We start from the raw sequence: 17,984 nt of genomic DNA, 5'->3' as shown, positions 1-17,984 counted from the left end.
TACAAAGAGCCCAACATAATCCATTGCACTGATCACGATATATTCCTCACGAAGTGATGCATTCTTGGCTAAAAAAAACAAGTCTCTCATCTTTCCGGGGTGCTTTCCAGTGTTCCCGGAACCGTCCGTGCTCGTTTTCAAACGTGGAATAACACAAAATATGTGTCATCTTAAAGCTTAGAATCTCATCTTTTTAAAGCATCTAATATTATAAAATAATATAAAATATTCATTATCATATTTTGCCTTGATTAACACAAAATTGGTGTCATTTGAAAGCTTAGAGTCTGAACTTTACTGAATGTAGCCAATTTGAAAAGTATTGCAGAGTTATTTGCTGATAAATAGAATTTCTTTTTTTCATAATCTTTTTTTTCATACTTTTTTGTACTATGTACTGCAATGTGTCAAAAATATCATACAGCTCATCATTCACAGATCATTGAAAATGGCACTTCATTTTTTACAGCATATTATTACAATTAAAATGAGCCCAAAATGAACATGATCTATTGCTTTTATGACAAGATATTCTTCATGGAGAAACAATTTAAAAAATGCCCATTAGGGGGCGTCAAGGACTGAACAAAAAGGCTATCTTGGTTCCAAATGCTGTAACTTTTGATTCCTTGATCCAATCCAATTTTCCTCCTACCTTATTTCCTTCCTGAGTTATTCCATGTCAAATAAGAAAGATATGCAAAAACATAATAAAAATTATATATATATTTTGTCTTTTATCAGCCGTTTCTCGGCAGGAGAATGTCCAAATGTAATTTAATTTATATTTTCCAAAAATTTGAAAAGTGTTCTTTACGATACCTACCTTTTGACTATCCTTGCTATAGTTTTGAAGTTATGAGTCTTTAGTTTTGTGTATGTCAGTCAGAAAACAACCATTTTTTATTGCCTTCCAAATGTGTGAGGACTAAACAAAAAGGCTACCTTTGTTCCAATTGCTGTAACCTTTGAGTACTTTATGCGATCACCACAAAATTTGATCCAGATGCAGCTCACATTTAGGGGAACTTTTCCCCTACCGTATTTCCTTCCCGAGTTATTGCATGTCAAACAAGAAAGATATGCAAAATCATAATAAAAATTATATATATTTTTTGTCTTTTATCAGCAGTTTCTTGGCAGGAGAATGTCCAAATGTAATGTAATTTATATTTTCAAAAAAAATATGAAAAGTGTTCTATCAAACAATACCTACATTTTGACTCTCCTTGTTATAGTTTTGGAGTTATGAGTCTTTACTTTTGTGTGTCATTCAGACAAAACAACTTTAAGGATTTAGGGTTTAGGACTCGCAGTTTTCAACTCTTGCCAAGCTTTTATTTTTACACCATCTGCACAAGTTGCATCAATGGCTTGGCAGCTGTTCTGAAAGAAATTTTATAATTGAAACTGAATGTTTATTTTGTGTATTTTAACTGCAGACTTTTCAAAGCTATTTTCCTTCAACTTGTGTAGATGTGCATCGTGTAGTGTTGCGCATGCTGTTGCGCTTTTTCACTCTCTCATTAAATAAATGAGCAATTTGAATTTTTTATGCTTTTCATTTGGCCTTTGTTTCAGGAGCCAGATTTTACATCCTACAGAAAATTATATATTGCACAAATATCAAATATTGAAATGTATTAATATTACCATGAACTACTTTGACACAGTGATATGCACAATTATTAACATCTTTGATTTCCACATTGTGATCGACACAAACCATTTCAACTGGACCAATATTTAAAGTAGTCTGGATTGTAGCTTGTGTAGATGTGTTTATAGTTTTCAGAGATGTCATGTCCGTGTTGCCAACTGTCTAATTTGGCGAGCTTCTATGAAGTGAATTTGTGGTAAAATACCCTAAAATTTAAATGCATGGCCTGTGACTTCAGCAGCAATAGACGAACAGTTCCATACATTGTGCGCCTTTCTCTCCCCTCAGGAAACAGTGGCGCTGAGGGAATGCTGCAATGTTACTTGTTCATGCACTGGTGTACCTGGACCACAAGGACCCCCTGGAGAAGCGGGTCAAAAGGTCAGAGATCCTCAATATGTGGATTTACATCATTTTTCTTGTTTCGTTCATCTTCATTGGATTTTTTCTCACTGAGCTTGACACATTATGCAAAGGATAAATGCATTTCTGCTTTAGAATTTGACTTTTCCTTGAAGGCAGCATCATTTCTACTTATAAATTCTACTTATGTAGGGCGCACACTCAGTTTTCTGTGTCAGCATCCCTTTTTTTGTTTTTATTATTTAGGGCTCAGTTGGTCAGAATGGTCATCCTGGATTTCCAGGAGATGAAGGTAGCATGGTAAGTAAAAGTGTAAGCCTAATGTATGCTGTTATTCTCAATATGTGTACTTCATATTCCAATTCAGCAACTTCAACATTTGTAATTCAGAAGATGATGTATAGCTGATATCATATAGTTTAGTAGTTTGTTTCGTATGCAATTTTGCCCTATAACCTCATCTGTAGCGATGTGTCGCTGAAGATATAGGACAGAATACACATGTTTTAGAGAGGATGTACACTGTATATGCCATGGATAAATATTCTCTCTCCCGGCATGTGTCTGGCAGGGAGATCGAGGACCACCAGGGTTGAATGGAACTAAGGGATATAACGGTTGCCGTGGAAACAGAGGAATCAAGGTAAAGTAATGTGGTTATCATTGGAGATGCATCTCTTGATGTTGTTTGTATCAGTGCAGTTTTCTGCTTGGAATTTCTGTATTTATCTCAGAATGTGAATTAGCACCGTGTGTCTTAGTACACCACTTGTATTTAGAACATTAATTGTATTGGTATCAAAATAAACAAAAATAAGATTACATACATGGAGACCATGAATCAAATTGTTAATATAAAAAATAAAAATGGTTTAATATTTAGTTATTTAGTGCAAACACATTCATGCATTTAAGTGTGACTTAATGAAATAATTTTTAGGTATAATTACATGATATCTGCATGGCTAGGGTATGTTAAATCAGATGAGATCGTGTTTTTCTGCCGTGCTGAATAAAGGAAATGTTTTAAAATCTCATTTCAATAGGGTCATCGAGGCTACACTGGAAATAAAGTGAGTAACATGAGTTGTTATATTGTTTACTGCCTGTTAGGTCTATTATTGCTCCCACTTAAACAATTACTGTTTGGACTAAATATAAGTAAAAAAAGACACAAAAAAGTGCTTTCTGAATGCTTGTTCTGCTGTTTTTTAATTTTTTATTTTATCTGCAACTACAATTTAGAGAGCACAAAACACTGTAATGGTTTTTAATGAGTATCTTTGGCTTGTTTTTAGGTAAATAATCAACATGTTAAACAGCTTACAAGACATTTTTATGAGAAGCAAAATTACATGGGATTTTATAGAATCTTTTTGCAATGACAGAATATGGTTTTTCATGTGTTTTATACATTAACAAGAAAAAAAAATGTGGAAATGTGCTTGCACTTTTTTTTTTTTACTGGAAATTAAGTCCAGATCAGAAAGTCCTAATTAAATATAATGCTTTTGCAGTGAAGTTAATGGTTTCCTTGAGGGCTTTTTCCAAGCATGCAGATGTAATGTGTAGGGTCACAAACGAGTACATGTTTGTTCAGTGGTTGTTGATTACTTCCCTAAACATGACTGTAAGTGTGTGTGACCCTTTGACCTCTGTCTGACAGGGAGAAGATGGGGAGATCGGGCTGGATGGAGTGGATGGAGAACAGGTTATTTCTCTTACATTCACAGTATCTTAAATGAATATGATGAATGTTCCATTAATCAATCTATATTAATATTATATACAAATATTGGCTGAATGTTTTGCATTTAAACTGTGAAACTGTTTTAAAAAAATTGCAAATTAGCAAAACACTAGGTTGTAAATTTAAGAGCAATAAAATGTGCATTATACAAAGAAATAATTTATGGCTAAAGTTTAGTGATTGTTTAGTGATCTTCGAACGTGACTGAATAAATTCAATAATTTTCATAACGCAAAACTCATGTTATCACCTCGAGAAAACCAATGGAAAAAAACAGAAAATATTTACAGATGATTGATTGCACTATATAGCAAATGTAATGCTGTATTAACCGTTAATGTTAAATACGGGCTGAAAAATCTACTGAGAGGTTTGGAAATTTGAGTCTGAAAAAGTATGGAATTTTTTTAATTAACAATGTCTGTGAACCCTGCAATATGCAGATATATGCATCAAAATATGGTATGCAATTATTGATGAAAAATTGGGAGATTCTCATTTCGAGATTTTTCATACTGTAATCCTACATTTTTAGGATTTAGGAAGTTATGCCTTCTATAAGCATAACATGCCCTCTTTCAGTGCGAGTCTATCAGTATTTTTTGCCTGTTATATCATCCACTAAGCGAAATTCATAGTTTTGTCCACTTAGAAAAGAAGTAGCAAGCCATTCCTCAACAAACCGCATGATTTGAGGAAGTTTAATATGTGAAATATCCCTAACCATAAGTATGAGCAATATTAACAGTATAAATAAATGTGTTTAAGGAATATTAAGTGCTGCCTTGTAAACACTGCAATAAATGAAACCCAATATAAGTGACCTATGAAACTGCAAGCACACATTGTCGCTGGATGAGTTATTGAGTCATTTGATTGGCTGTACTCACTATTTCTGTTGTGTGCAGGGCGATGCTGGTCTACATGGGCTTCCAGGACCTAAAGGAGACCCGGGCAGTGCTGTAACTACACAACCACACACGCATCACAAATGCCATCTGGTTTTGTTTGATCACAGATGCCTGCTTATTACTGTTAATATAAGCAGAAAGAAAATGTAAAAATAACTTCCTCACTAGCTCATGTTATTTTTGTCTTTCAGGGTGTGAAGGGTTTCAAAGGGAGTTCTGGAACTAAGGGACACCGCGGCCTGCGAGGAGATCCTGTAAGGTGTTCCTGTGTGTTTATAGTATCGTTTTAAACGTCTAAACAACCTGACTTGATTTGTCTGTATATGATTCTCTGTTTACATTACAGGGCGCACCAGGAATAGACAACAGAAATCCAGGTCCAAAAGGCGAGAGAGGAGATACTGGGCTCCCGGTGAGGGACCTTTTTTTTTCACTCCTTCTGGAAGATGTTAGCACTGTTTGTTTGGGTGAGAGGGACAGATTGTGTTTCAGTAGTGATCTGTTGTAGATTTACGTTCGTCCTGTGTGATTATATAAACGCACTACTGTAAAATCCTCCCATGCGGCTTTGTATTTTTATAGGCTCTCAAAGTTCACCCTTGTGATTTAATTATATTTAGCATTGTTCATTTTAACATGTGCAATTTGAAATCAACACATGGACACACTTGGCACTGCTCCTCTGAAATGACTTACCTTCTGATGTTAACAGTTGACTGTTTTTTTTTTTTTTTTACTCACTTTGACTGTTTTTAATTTTAAAAAATCCAAATTAAGAGGTTTAACAAAAGAGGAGATTTAGGTGATCAAGTATCAGAAACATATCAGATTTAGAACCACATTTTTCAGGATGTTACAAGAATATCTGATGTGTAACCGATAACAGTAAGAGTGTGTTATGACTGTGTTTTTTCTTGTCAGGGTGACCAGGGGCCTGTTGGAACCCCAGGCAGATTTGGAGATAACGGTTATCCTGTGAGTACATGTACTAGTACTGTGGTAGCTTCTAACTGTACCCATAGCTTCTGTGCTATTCAGGTGTCGCTCATTCCTTGTGCGATTGATCAATAATCATGCTAAAACATTTGTACACAATATCACATAACATTTACATGCGTTAGAGGTATATCTAGACTAAGGTTCAAAAGATTAGGAACACGTTTGTGTTAAGAAATGTATAATTGTATTCAACAAGGATGCATTAAATTGATAAAAAAGGACAGTGAGCACATTTATTATGTTATTATTATTTTAGATAAACGCAGTTCTTCAGAATATTTGTTAATTTTAAAGGATTTTGAGAAAAGACCCTGTAATGCAGTTTCATGCACTTTTCATTACGCAACACAACTATTTTCAGCTGTGATAATAATAAAAAAGGTTGATTGCCAAGTCGGCATATTAGAATGATTTCTGAAGGATCATGTGACACTGAAGACTGGAATAATAACTATTGTTATTACTTTAAGTTGTAATAATATTTCACAATATTACTGTTTATATTACTGTATTTTTGACCAAATGAATGCAGCCTTGGTGAACATAAGGTATTTCAAAAACATTAAAATATCTTACTGATCACAAACTTTTGAACTGTTTAGTAACACGATGGTCCTGATTTGTACGTCTGACGTTTGGTGTGAGATATACAGTATTTAACATTTTCTGCCTCAATATCCTTCATCAGAAGAGAAAATGCATTAAATAAGTTTAAAAGCACATAATTCTTCAGATAACTTGTATTTTGGTGTACTTTGATAGGGTGTTCCAGGAAGAAAAGGCCCACATGGATTACCGGTAATGTAGCATGAAGAACATACATAGAATTCTGTTCTATGTCATTCTGTTCTATTCTTTTTTCTTTTTTTTAAACCTGTTCTATTCTACTTGGTTGTATTTGAATTTAAACAATTTGATTCTCTTTTAATCTTGTTTATTCTAATCTACTCTTTAATTCCAATTCTGGTGTTTATCATATTCTTGCATCCTGATTTATTGTTGTTGTTATTATTAATATTATTATTAGTAACTTGTGTTATTATGTAATCTATTTCATTTTTTAAATATATTCTGTTCTTCTCAGTTCTATACTAATATACTATTCAATTATGTTTTTAAATAAGTCTATTCTTTTTCTGTTCTAACATTCTATTCTCTAATCTAGTATATTCTGTTCTTTTCTAATATAATATAATATGTTCTGTTCATTTCTGTTGTGGTAATGTGTGGTTAATGTGTCTGTAAAGGGTGAATCTTCAAATGAGAAAGGAGAACCCGGAGAGCGAGGGCCTCCTGGTTACCCAGGACAAGTGGTGAGAACTGGGACCGTTCACCCTCATTTAAAAAGAAACACAGACAACAGATTTCAGATGATACAGTGTTGGAATTTATGTGTTGTGTTACGCCTCTCTAAATCTTGCCTGTTCAGGGTCCACCAGGTATTAACGGGGCTAAGGGAGTAAAAGGTCATTCAGGTGTACCTGGAATTCCGGTGTGTATTCGATTGTTTAAACTAGATGCATGTTCATGTATTACCCTTAGAGCAAAACATATATGATATAGAACACATCTGTGAGAACCGTCTGTGTTTTCATAGGGTCCGTTTGGCCCTCCTGGAGATGAAGGTTTAAAGGGAAATCGAGGACACAGAGGGCCAAGGGTATGTAAGACTGATGCATCATGTTTTCTTCCTCCTCCTTTTTTTTCTTTTCCTGAAAAATGCATTTCTTAAAGTATCCCTATAATGCTCTTTCAAATAATACCTTTCATGCAGTGTGTAATTCCAGTCTTACTTCCTCTTATAAACCTACGTAACAAATTTGCATAATGGCAGCCTATGATATTCATTGGCTGCCCGTGAACAATGTCTACTTTGACCCGCCCTCAAACACTGTAGTTGTAGTGTTGTGCAGGTGTGTGATGTATATTATTTTGACCTTGCATGTCAAAACCTATTGTAGCGGACCTCCTAAACAAAGTAGGAACCTTTAAAATGGCATAATAGGGGCACTTTAAACTTCTGTCTTCTGAGTGATCAAGTCTGAATACCAAAAGCATTACAAGGTTTGACTGGCTTTTATTTAGGCAAATTAATACCTGGTTCATGTATAGTATATTATGTAATACTTTTGTGGTCATATAATGTTGCAGAGCAAATTTGTGCTCCTCTTTTCTCAAGTGTGCCTGCTTGTGTTTAGGGTGTACCGGGTGACACAGGGATCAAGGGAGAGCAGGGGCCAAGGGGATTCAAAGGGCCTCCGGTCAGTTGGTGCATTTGAGCATCTTTGAATTTTAAAATGTCCATCTAAAGCATGTGGAATAATTAGGTGTGACTTTCCAATGTAATGTATGACTTTTATATAAACAGGGACAAGATGGAAGAGATGGTTACGGACCTGATGGGCCCAAAGGACACAAGGTACCTGTGATATGTACATTTACTGAAAAATCTGTTTCAGGATCATATCCTTAAAGTTTTTTTAACCATATTTTCCAGAATATAAGTCACTTTTCATCGTCTGAAACATGCTGCGATTTAGAGTACATTCCAAAACGACTTTTAAAAATGCAATCAACGTCAAGCACTGTAGACTTGGAATTAAGCCTTTAAGCCATTTGATTCACAGGACCGGCAAGACAAATCTTTACTCTTATATGTCAGGAGAGAAACTCTGAGAAGATGTTATATTCATGCCAGGTCTATGCGTTTCCGTGTTTCTCTGCCGTAGTACAGTAAGATTGAGCTTAAATACACAACTGAGCGACTTTCGACTTTCTTGTAAGGTAGAAAAACATATTGTTTAAAGATGGAACGTATATGCTAATGCTTACACATGATACAATCCACCTTCCACATTAAGAAACTATTTCTCAGTGTATATTAGTGGTATACAAATGGTACATTTGCATCAGTTGAAACATTCCTTTCCTTTCAAAGAGCATACCAACTGTACACATTTGAAGTATCATCATCATTGGAACAATCTGCTAAGTGAACATTGCATTTTACACATACCTTTAAGCAGAATACATGATCCTCCCAGCTACCCTCCTTGTGTCTAAAATATGTTCCTTAAACACATGTGTCCATGCAATCTATAGTCTAACTCGTGCATTTTAAACTTCATAAGATAATACAACTAATTATGAATAGTAAAAAAGAATAATAATACAGATACATAATATTAAATAATGAAATTATATTCAAAGATGAAATTTTAGTCTTCAAGCACACATAACATAAGCAAAATACGATAACTTGTTTTCTCTCTCAATTTCCTTTGTGTACTTTTATGGATATTCATTTAACAGAATACATTTGCTTTTAGGGCGACAGTGGATTCTATGGCCTCCCTGGTTTGCAGGTGTGTTAAAGCTAATCAAACATGAGCTCATCACTAGGCATTTTATGTAATCGTGTAAATGTTAATAATAATAATTAAAATATAACATTTTTAATAACAATGATAATAACAATAGGGTGAGGATGGTACCAAAGGATCCAGTGGAGGTAAAGGACATAAAGGTCATCGAGGAAGACCGGTACGACTTCATTTCATTTTCTTTTTGCTCATTTGTTAACCTTTTGAAAAGTTAATATCCAACAAAGCAATCATGTTATTTGAGCATGTCTTTTTCGATGTACTTGCATAATAACATTATAGAGAAGGTTCTGTATGTATGCAATATCCTATAAAGTTAATGAGTTATGCTGTGTTACTGTATGTATTGATGTGATCAGGGGAACACTGGGCGTCCGGGTTCTCCAGGTGATCCAGGAGAAAAAGGGATGGATGGACACAGGGTCAGTCATTTGCATATGAATAATTCACAAAATGATGTCAGTTTATGAACATGATTTACTGTAAAATGCTTCTGCTCATCTTTATTTCATTAATTGTTTTTGTAATTGTTTATTTAACTCTATTTTATTTTTAGGGTGACAAAGGACTTCCTGGAATCAGTCCGATGCCTGTAGGTTCATATTACTATAAATGATCTTTAAACAGTATTAAATTACTCGGTTCAAAAAAAGTTATTGTTTTCTTTCTATCCTCCTTTTCTGCTTCTCAACATAAAGGAATGTGACCTGGTCGAATACATACGCAAAAACTGTGGTAAGTTTAGAGCACTTCTAATGTCCAAAGAATTCAAAGCAGAATGACTGATTGAATTTGATTTCATTGATTGATTTTTTTTGTCTCTCCATGATCTCTTAGTCTTGCCTTTTAGCTTGTTAAACCTTGAAATCATTTTAAAAGTATCTACATTTTTATCATTTATTTTGTCTCCACAGCTTGCTGCACTGGTATGCTTTGCCCTTTACTTCAACTACATTTCAATGCCTTATTTATCAATAACTTTTAAAATCTTTCATAACTGAAAACTTTTTACAAATATTTAATTTCATTGGGTTTTTTTTCTTTTCCCAACAATGCTTTCAGGTAACCATTCCCAGTGTCCAATTTACCCCACAGACCTGGTGATAGCCTTTGACATGTCTGTAGGTGTATCTTTTGAAGTGTTCCAGCGAATGCGTTCTGCTGCTCGCTCCTTACTGGAAGACATTTCCATTGCTGAGTCAAATTGTCCAAAGGGAGCTCGAGTGTCTGTGATCTCCTACAACAGCGAGTCCAAATACCTGATCCGTTTCGCAGACCACCTTAAAAAGAAGACTCTTCTGGAAGCTCTGAGATCAATTGCTGTAGAGAGAACCACAAAAATCAGGGACATCGGACAAGCCATGAGCTTCGTGGCACGAAACGTCTTCAAACGAGTCCGAAAGGGCAGGCTTATGAGGAAGGTTGCTGTATTCTTCACGAACGGGCCATCGAATGATGAATCGAGCCTCGCCACAGCGATGCTGGAGTTCAAGGCTGCAGACATTGGCCTCGGAGTGATCGCTCTACGTCCCGCTGAGGACGTGAGGCGAGCAATGCAGGTAGATATGAAAACAATCGGATTTGGATATGCCAATGTATTTAGTGACTGTGATGACAAAAATTAATAATACATTTTCGTTGGTGGCTGAAAGCATCAACAAATTAGGTCAGATATCTAATAATCTAATAAATAATCTAATAAACAAACATACAAGATCCGGAATTTTGAATTTTATGGATGTTTGAAGTCCATAGAAAATTTTTTGTGTCCTCCATAGAATTGGAAATTGAATGCCCATCATTTACAAAGTTCTATACATCCACATGCAATTTGTTTATTGGGTTTTGGGATAATTTGCTAAAGTTCTCAGTTTAAAGTTTAAATCCCTTTCATGGAAATTCTTCCCAAAAGCTGTCAGATTCCTGATCATTTTTAACAGCCCAGACAGAATATGTTCCCACAGAAATCTTAATTTCTACAGAATCTGGATGCCCATGATTCACACACAAATGTCTCAAAACGGAATTTCAAATTAAATATTTTCCACAGAATTCTTCAAATCCCCCCCTTGGACTAGACACTGGGAAATAAATGCATGAACCATATTTATGAACAATAGTTATTAATTCACCTCAAATGTTTTTCTCAGGTTGACGACACAAGAAGCTACATTTATGTTGATGGCAGAGGAGTGAATCGCATTAAACAGTGCCTCATTTGTTTTGGTAAGCTCCAGTGCAGACACACACAACAGTTTTAATATATTTTTAAAATATCATTTATTCCTGTGATGCAAAGCTGAATTTTTCAGCATCATTACTCCAGTCTTCAGTGTCACACGATCCTTCAGAAATCATTCTAATATGCTGATTTGCTGCTCAAGAAACATTTCTGATTATTATCAATTTTAAAAACAGTAAGTGCTGCTTCATATTTTTTTGGGAAACCATGAAACATGTTTTTTTAGGATTCTTTGATAAATAGAAAGTTCAACAGAGCAGCATTTATTTGAAATAGAAATCTTTTGTAAAATTGTAAACGTCTTTAGTGTAATTTTTGATCAATTCAATGCTTGATTAAATGAATGAAAGTGACAGTGGCTCTGTTTGCACGCTCCTTGTGTGAAGTCTGTTTCAAAATATAAGCAGCATAATTATGCTATATCTCCAAAAATATATAATTTTATTCAAATTCAAAGGCAGCAGCAAGTATCCATTACAGAGAAGTCAATTCCATAATGCATTGCAACAACGTTCAGTAAAAAATATCCAGTCATGATGGTGGACGAACGAGAAATGTTGATTAAAAATCCAAAGAATTACTATTTTGACCAATATTTCTGTGCATTATTTTTTTTGTATGCTTACTTCCCAATGCTCTTTTCGTATGATGCACAGAGTTGCTGCCCATGTAGTGTTCCAAATCAGTCATTGATGCGGTTCTGTTTCAGTAAGGATGCAGCTGCTTATGTAGGAAGTTAACATGTAAATCCATAACATGGATGTCTTTGATTACAAACCAGCTGTTTTTTCTCCCCCAGACCGTTGTGACCCAGACCCGGCGTGTGGTTTTATGATATAAAACCACACTTTTTGAAGCGTTTCAATCAAGTTTTTATAACATGGATGTCTTTGATTACAAACCAACTGTGTTTTTTCTCCCCCAGACCGTTGTAACCCAGACCCGGCGTGTGGTATAATCCCACAGCCGCCACCTCTACAGATGGATCTGGACCTGTCTTTTCTGATGGATGGGTCTAATAACATGAACCCTCAAGAGTATTTAGGAGCGAAGGAACTTGTTCTGTCTCTGTTAGACCAGATCGGTGTGAGCAACGAGCCGAGCCGAGCGGACAGGAAAACCAGGATAGCCGCTTACCAGCAGAGCTCCATTTACGGCTTCTCTTACATCAAAGAGGAGTTCAGCTTCACAAAGTATAAAGATCGCAGTATCATGAAGCGGCATATTTCTAGTACACTGAAGCAAGTGGGCGGGACATCCCATCCGGAGTTTGCTTTGGAGTGGTTGATTACTAACATTATGCTTAGAGCAGAGAGTCCACGAAGCAAACGAATGGTTGTGACTGTTTTTGGTGAAAACTCTGAGCACAGCAAAGCCCAGCTTGATTATTTGTCTAGATTATGTAAGTGTCAGAATGTTGTTATGTTTATCCTCATGGCGGGACAGAGATTCGACTGGACCCGGATGCAGGAGCTCACCAACTCTCCTCTGGAGCAGCATCTGGTATTCCTGGATGACAGAGAGTACGCCACACGCTTTCTATGCGCCTTCCTGAATATGCTCCAAAGTAAGGAATATTCATAAGACCGATGCGATAGAATTGCTTACTAACCTGGTCTGGTGTTTAAACTTGTAGACTTTTTAGCATTTTCTATGAAGATAACCCAAAAACTCTCTATTATCTGCTTTCCTTTTTCTCTGGAATTTAAAGGGATAGTTCACCCAAAAATGAAAATTTGCTGTTAGTTTACTCACCCTAAGGCCATCCAAGATGTAGGTATCTTTTTTTCTTCCCTAGACATGTAAAGATTTTTAGCTGAAATCGTGATCCTTGGTGATTCATATAATGCAAGTCATTGGTTACCATCACTTTGAGAGTCAAAAAAACAAATACTGTCAAAACAAAATGAATACTGACGATACATTGATGTCTTATGAAGCAAAGTGATCGGTCTGTGCAAGAAACTGAACATTATTTACAGCAATATTACCTGTAATCCAGAGCCTCGGCAAATGATCCTAAGCGTTGCTTGCGCTATCCCAATTGGGAAGATTGACTTTTCACAGATGTCCTGGGTTTGAGCTCCTGGGCGTACGTCATACTGTGTCAGGAAGCTTGCGCTACAGACTGTCGTGAACGCACTCAGGATCATTTGCAGAGGCTGTGGATTACAGGTAATAATGTTGTAAATAATGTTCAGTTTCTTGCACAGACCGATCACTTTGCTTCATGGAGACCTCAATGAATCGTCAAGAGTCACGGGTATTATTTTTGTTTAACCTGTATGTGTGATTTTTACTCTCAAAGTGACGGTAGCCACTGACTTAATATTATATGAATTATTTTTAGCCATTTTATATTATATGCTATTATAGGCATTATATGAATCACAGAGGAACACGATTTCAGGTAAAAATCTTCTTTACTGTTCTACTGAAGAAAAAAGACATCTACATCTTGGATGGCCTGAGGGTGAGTAAATTAAAAGCAAATTTTAATTTTTTGGGTGAATTATCCCTTTAACAGATGCTAACATCCTCTTTCATCATTTGCAACACAAACATTTACATCTTAAAAAACATGCTGTAGTGTTTCATCACCCTTTCAAGTAGTAGTATTATTTATTATATTGTTTTTATTAAAATTTAAAATTTTCTGTTTATAAGTAATTTTGTTGTTGTTGTGATTTTCAAAAATCAGTTTTAGTTAAACTATAAGAAAATGGGAAATGTTGCCTTGGCACCTGGCTGAAATTAAATGAGTTGAAGTTTAATTGTATTTTATTTTAGTTAACAGTTACTGTTTCATTTCAAGTAATGAAAATGTTTTTGTTTTTTTTCATGGTTTAAGTTTTAATCAAACTTTAGTTGAACTTTTTATTTAGTTAAACAACTGCTGTTGTTTTGTAGGAGGACTCTTACCCCGGTCAGTGGTAGAGACCCGTGATTGTCGTGGTTTTGTGCCGAGGCCTGTTGACTTTGGGCAAGAAACCATAGAGAGGTAATCTTTGAACATCTAATCACAAAGGTTGGCTTATTTTCAAAAGCATGTGTTTGTGTAGACACTGTGTGTGATGTGACACATTTGGTTAAGATCTGGGCTCAGTAATCCAGATGTTGTAAGTTTGAACCCTAACTAGGGTGGTCTAAATATTTTACTGTTGACTTTTGAGTGTTTGCATTGTGCCAAAAGTGTAGGCCCTGCTTGGCCCCATGTAGAGCTAAGTGCATCTATTTTTACTGTTGTTTCTTGCTAACCAGATTAAACACAATAGCATGGCGTGAAAGCATTTCTGTGAATGAAACGACAAAATAAGAATTAACTCCAGTGATATTCTCATGAATATTCTCTGAATCCATCTAAATGTGTTTCAGAGTTATTCTACCCACTGATGTGCCCACCGAAGTGCCCACCGAAGTGCCCACCGAAGAGCTCAGCACAACAGAAGAACCTCTGGAGGAATATGATGATTATGATGAGCAAAATACAGAACCATTCGCTGGACCCAATCAACTTGAGGACACTGAACTTTTTACAGAAGAGCACATAGACCACACAGAGCCTTCAAAAACTAAAGGTGCTGAATCCAGATCTTCCTGGCCTCATATACTGTAGCTGCTCTTGCTTCTTTGAAGTTGCATAGTAGTCTCTGGCGCAGTAGTGTGCATGTATCTGCTCCCACATTAAAAATGCACAAGCTGTTTTCTGACATAGTTCAGTATTCAGTGCCATGGGGAATTAGTGGACTGTGTACTGTTTGTTTCCAACAGCACGATGCTTCCTTGAAAGTGATCCAGGCCGTGTTTGTGGATCGTATGTGTCTAGTTGGCACTACAGCCAGCAGAGTAAGAAATGCTTGCACTTTTGGTACGGTGGTTGTGACGGCAATGAAAACCGATTCTTGACAGAGGAAGAGTGCTTTAAAGAGTGTGGGTCCACAGGTAAATCACCACAGCTTGTTCAATGATATTTTGGCTTTGGTTTGTAAGTCTTCAGTTTTTATTTTTATTTTTTTTTTAATTAATAGTAATTATTTACTTGTTAATAATTATTATTATTACATTTGAATATATAAATATACATGTTTAATTATATATGAATATATAAATATATAATGTGTTAACTATTATTTTAAAGCTTTAATGCATATCTAATAATTTCTTTATCATTTTAATAGATATATATTGCATGCTTTATTTTATGTCGGCCTTTTATCTGTAGAGTTTTGAGATTGCATATAGGATTTTAAGCATTTATAATAATTTATTTCTATTTTCTAAATTAGATGCTTTATTTTATGAACCTATACAGATTTTAAGATTGTTCAAATTATTCCCACAGAATCCGAAAATCTTCCACAGGATGATCCCAGTATATTCAAGGGTAAAAGAGACATTCACTTGGCAGATATGCCATACCACTGTTTTTATATAATTATAAAACTGACATTTTGCCACACCTGGCAATGGCCAGTGACTTAAGATTTGATTGAGTTCCTTTTCACGTCGCCTTGCGCTTGAAAATGTAAATTGGCAAGGCTTAAACCTAGCCCGTCAACTGTCCAGACTCCCTAGTGTCATTGATGTCGATGTTCTCACCACAATATTGCATTGTTAAAATTCATAAGAATATTACCGGCCAACTGGCGATTGACACATCATTTCATAGAATCGCCAACACTGATATATAGGCAAGGCAAGTTTATTTATATAGCACATTTCATACACAATGGCAATTCAAAATGCTTTACATAGAAGAAATTTAAATAATAAAAAGAAATAAGAATAATTAAAACGGTTTAGAAAAATAAAATAAAATACAGTACAGTACAAACAGTCGGACAAACAGCGGCACAGTGCTCATTCAGTAAATGCATAGCTAAACAGATGTGTTTTGAGTCTGGATTTGAATGCGACTACTGTAGGAGCACGTCTGATCTCCTCTGGAAGCTGGTTCCAGCTATGGCTGGCATAATAGCTAAAAGCGGACTCGCCATGCTTAGAGTGAACCCTTGGTATTTCTAGCTGATATGATCCTAATGATCTGAGTGATCTGTTGGGTTTATATTCAGTGAGCATATCTGCAATATATTGAGGTCCTAGGCCATTGAATGATTTATATACCAGTAATAATACTTTAAAATCAATCCTAAATCTAACTGGGAGCCAGTGTAAAGACCTGAGGACTGGTGTGATGTGTTCATATTTTCTGGTTCTGCTCAGAATCCTGGCGGCAGCGTTCTGTATGAGCTGCAACTGTCTTATGGTCTTTTTGGGAAGGCCAGTGAGGAGTCCATTACAATAATCCACCCTGCTGGTGATGAAAGCATGCACAAGTTTCTCTAAGTCTTGTCTGGAAACAAAGCATCTTATTCTTGCAATATTTTTCAGATGATAGAATGCTGATTTAGTTATTGCTTTGACATGACTACTGAAACTAAGGTCTGACTCTAGTGTCACACCAAGATTCCTGACTTGATGTTTAGTTGTTTGACCCCTAGAGTGAAGGTATGCGTTCACCTTGAGAACTTCATCTTTGTTTCCAAACGCAATGACTTCAGTTTTGTCTTTGTTTAACTGAAGAAAGTTTTGACACATCCAACTGTTGACTTCATCAATGCATTGGCACAGGGAATCAATGGGGCTGTAGTCATTAGGCGATAGGGCTAAGTAGAGCTGTGTGTCGTCTGCATAGCTGTGGTAAGCAATTTGGTTCTTTCTCATTATTTGGCTCATTGGGAGCATGTACAGTTTGAACAGGAGTGGCGCAAGAATTGAGCCTTGAGGGACTCCGCATGTCATGGATGTCCACTCAGACTTATGGTCTCCTATACTCACATAATAACCTCTCCCATCTAAGTATGACCTGAACCATTTTAGGACTATCCCAGAAAGCCCCACCCAGTTTTCCAGCCTGTCAAGAAGTATGTTATGATCGACAGTGTCAAATGCAGCACTGAGGTTGAGTAGTACCAGCACTGATAATTTGCCTGAATCAGTATTTAAGCGAATATCGTTTATTATCTTTATGAGCGCTGTCTCTGTGCTGTGGTGCGGTCGGAAACCAGATTGAAAATTGTCAAAGGAGCTGATTGAAGACAACTTTTTCAATGATCTTGCCTATGAAAGGAAGATTTGAGATCGGTCTGTAGTTGCTTAATATGGTCTTATCCAGATTGCTCTTTTTCAGGAGGGGCTTGACAACTGCATTTTTCAGGGAGTTTGGAAAACTCCCAGAGAGAAGTGAGGCATTTACCACTTCTAGAAGATCTGCTTCTAAACTGTTTAACACACTTTTGAAAAAAGATGTGGGAAGTGTGTCAAGAGCGCAGGTTGATGTTTTAAGGTGCTGTACGGTTTCTTCCAAAATGTTGCCATCAATTTCTTTGAAATCAGACATAGTAACTACTTTCTCAGGTGGTCTGATCTGTCTGACCTCAGTGCAACTCAAGGATGTGCTGATCACCTTTCTGATATTATTGATTTTCTCAGAGAAGAAAGAAGCAAACTCACTGCACTTGTTGTCTGAGAGCATTTCACTGGGAATCTGGCTTGGGGGGTTTGTCAGTCTCTCTACAGTAGCAAAAAGAATGCGTGTGTTGTTTAAATAGCTGTTTATAATATTTGAGAAGAAAGTCTGTCTAGCTTTGCCTAGTTCCATATTGAAAGCATGAAG

The 17,984-nt window shown here is 36.0% G+C and overlaps 1 protein-coding gene across 1 annotated transcript in view; it reads left to right on the top strand.

Annotated features, from left to right (window-relative positions):
* Positions 1-17,984, top strand: part of LOC311069910 (collagen alpha-6(VI) chain-like) — a 59,855-nt gene that overhangs the window by 37,774 nt on the left and 4,097 nt on the right. Inside the window, exons 14-41 of the mRNA XM_084093468.1 lie at positions 1,949-2,041; positions 2,270-2,323; positions 2,595-2,666; positions 3,070-3,096; positions 3,690-3,734; positions 4,682-4,735; positions 4,876-4,938; positions 5,031-5,096; positions 5,606-5,659; positions 6,446-6,481; positions 6,931-6,996; positions 7,113-7,175; positions 7,281-7,343; positions 7,882-7,944; positions 8,052-8,102; positions 9,013-9,048; positions 9,164-9,226; positions 9,426-9,488; positions 9,623-9,658; positions 9,765-9,801; positions 9,981-9,992; positions 10,129-10,625; positions 11,217-11,292; positions 12,234-12,875; positions 14,219-14,309; positions 14,684-14,886; positions 15,080-15,250; positions 15,651-15,692. Coding sequence (XP_083949594.1) covers positions 1,949-2,041; positions 2,270-2,323; positions 2,595-2,666; positions 3,070-3,096; positions 3,690-3,734; positions 4,682-4,735; positions 4,876-4,938; positions 5,031-5,096; positions 5,606-5,659; positions 6,446-6,481; positions 6,931-6,996; positions 7,113-7,175; positions 7,281-7,343; positions 7,882-7,944; positions 8,052-8,102; positions 9,013-9,048; positions 9,164-9,226; positions 9,426-9,488; positions 9,623-9,658; positions 9,765-9,801; positions 9,981-9,992; positions 10,129-10,625; positions 11,217-11,292; positions 12,234-12,875; positions 14,219-14,309; positions 14,684-14,886; positions 15,080-15,250; positions 15,651-15,692 — 2,839 coding nt within the window. The remainder of the gene's footprint in view (positions 1-1,948; positions 2,042-2,269; positions 2,324-2,594; positions 2,667-3,069; positions 3,097-3,689; positions 3,735-4,681; positions 4,736-4,875; positions 4,939-5,030; positions 5,097-5,605; positions 5,660-6,445; positions 6,482-6,930; positions 6,997-7,112; positions 7,176-7,280; positions 7,344-7,881; positions 7,945-8,051; positions 8,103-9,012; positions 9,049-9,163; positions 9,227-9,425; positions 9,489-9,622; positions 9,659-9,764; positions 9,802-9,980; positions 9,993-10,128; positions 10,626-11,216; positions 11,293-12,233; positions 12,876-14,218; positions 14,310-14,683; positions 14,887-15,079; positions 15,251-15,650; positions 15,693-17,984) is intronic.

This window comes from Abramis brama (assembly GCF_963993115.1).
Source record: "Abramis brama genome assembly, chromosome: 19".
Lineage (NCBI taxonomy): Eukaryota > Metazoa > Chordata > Actinopteri > Cypriniformes > Leuciscidae > Abramis > Abramis brama.
This window is presented reverse-complemented; position numbering and strand designations above follow the sequence as displayed.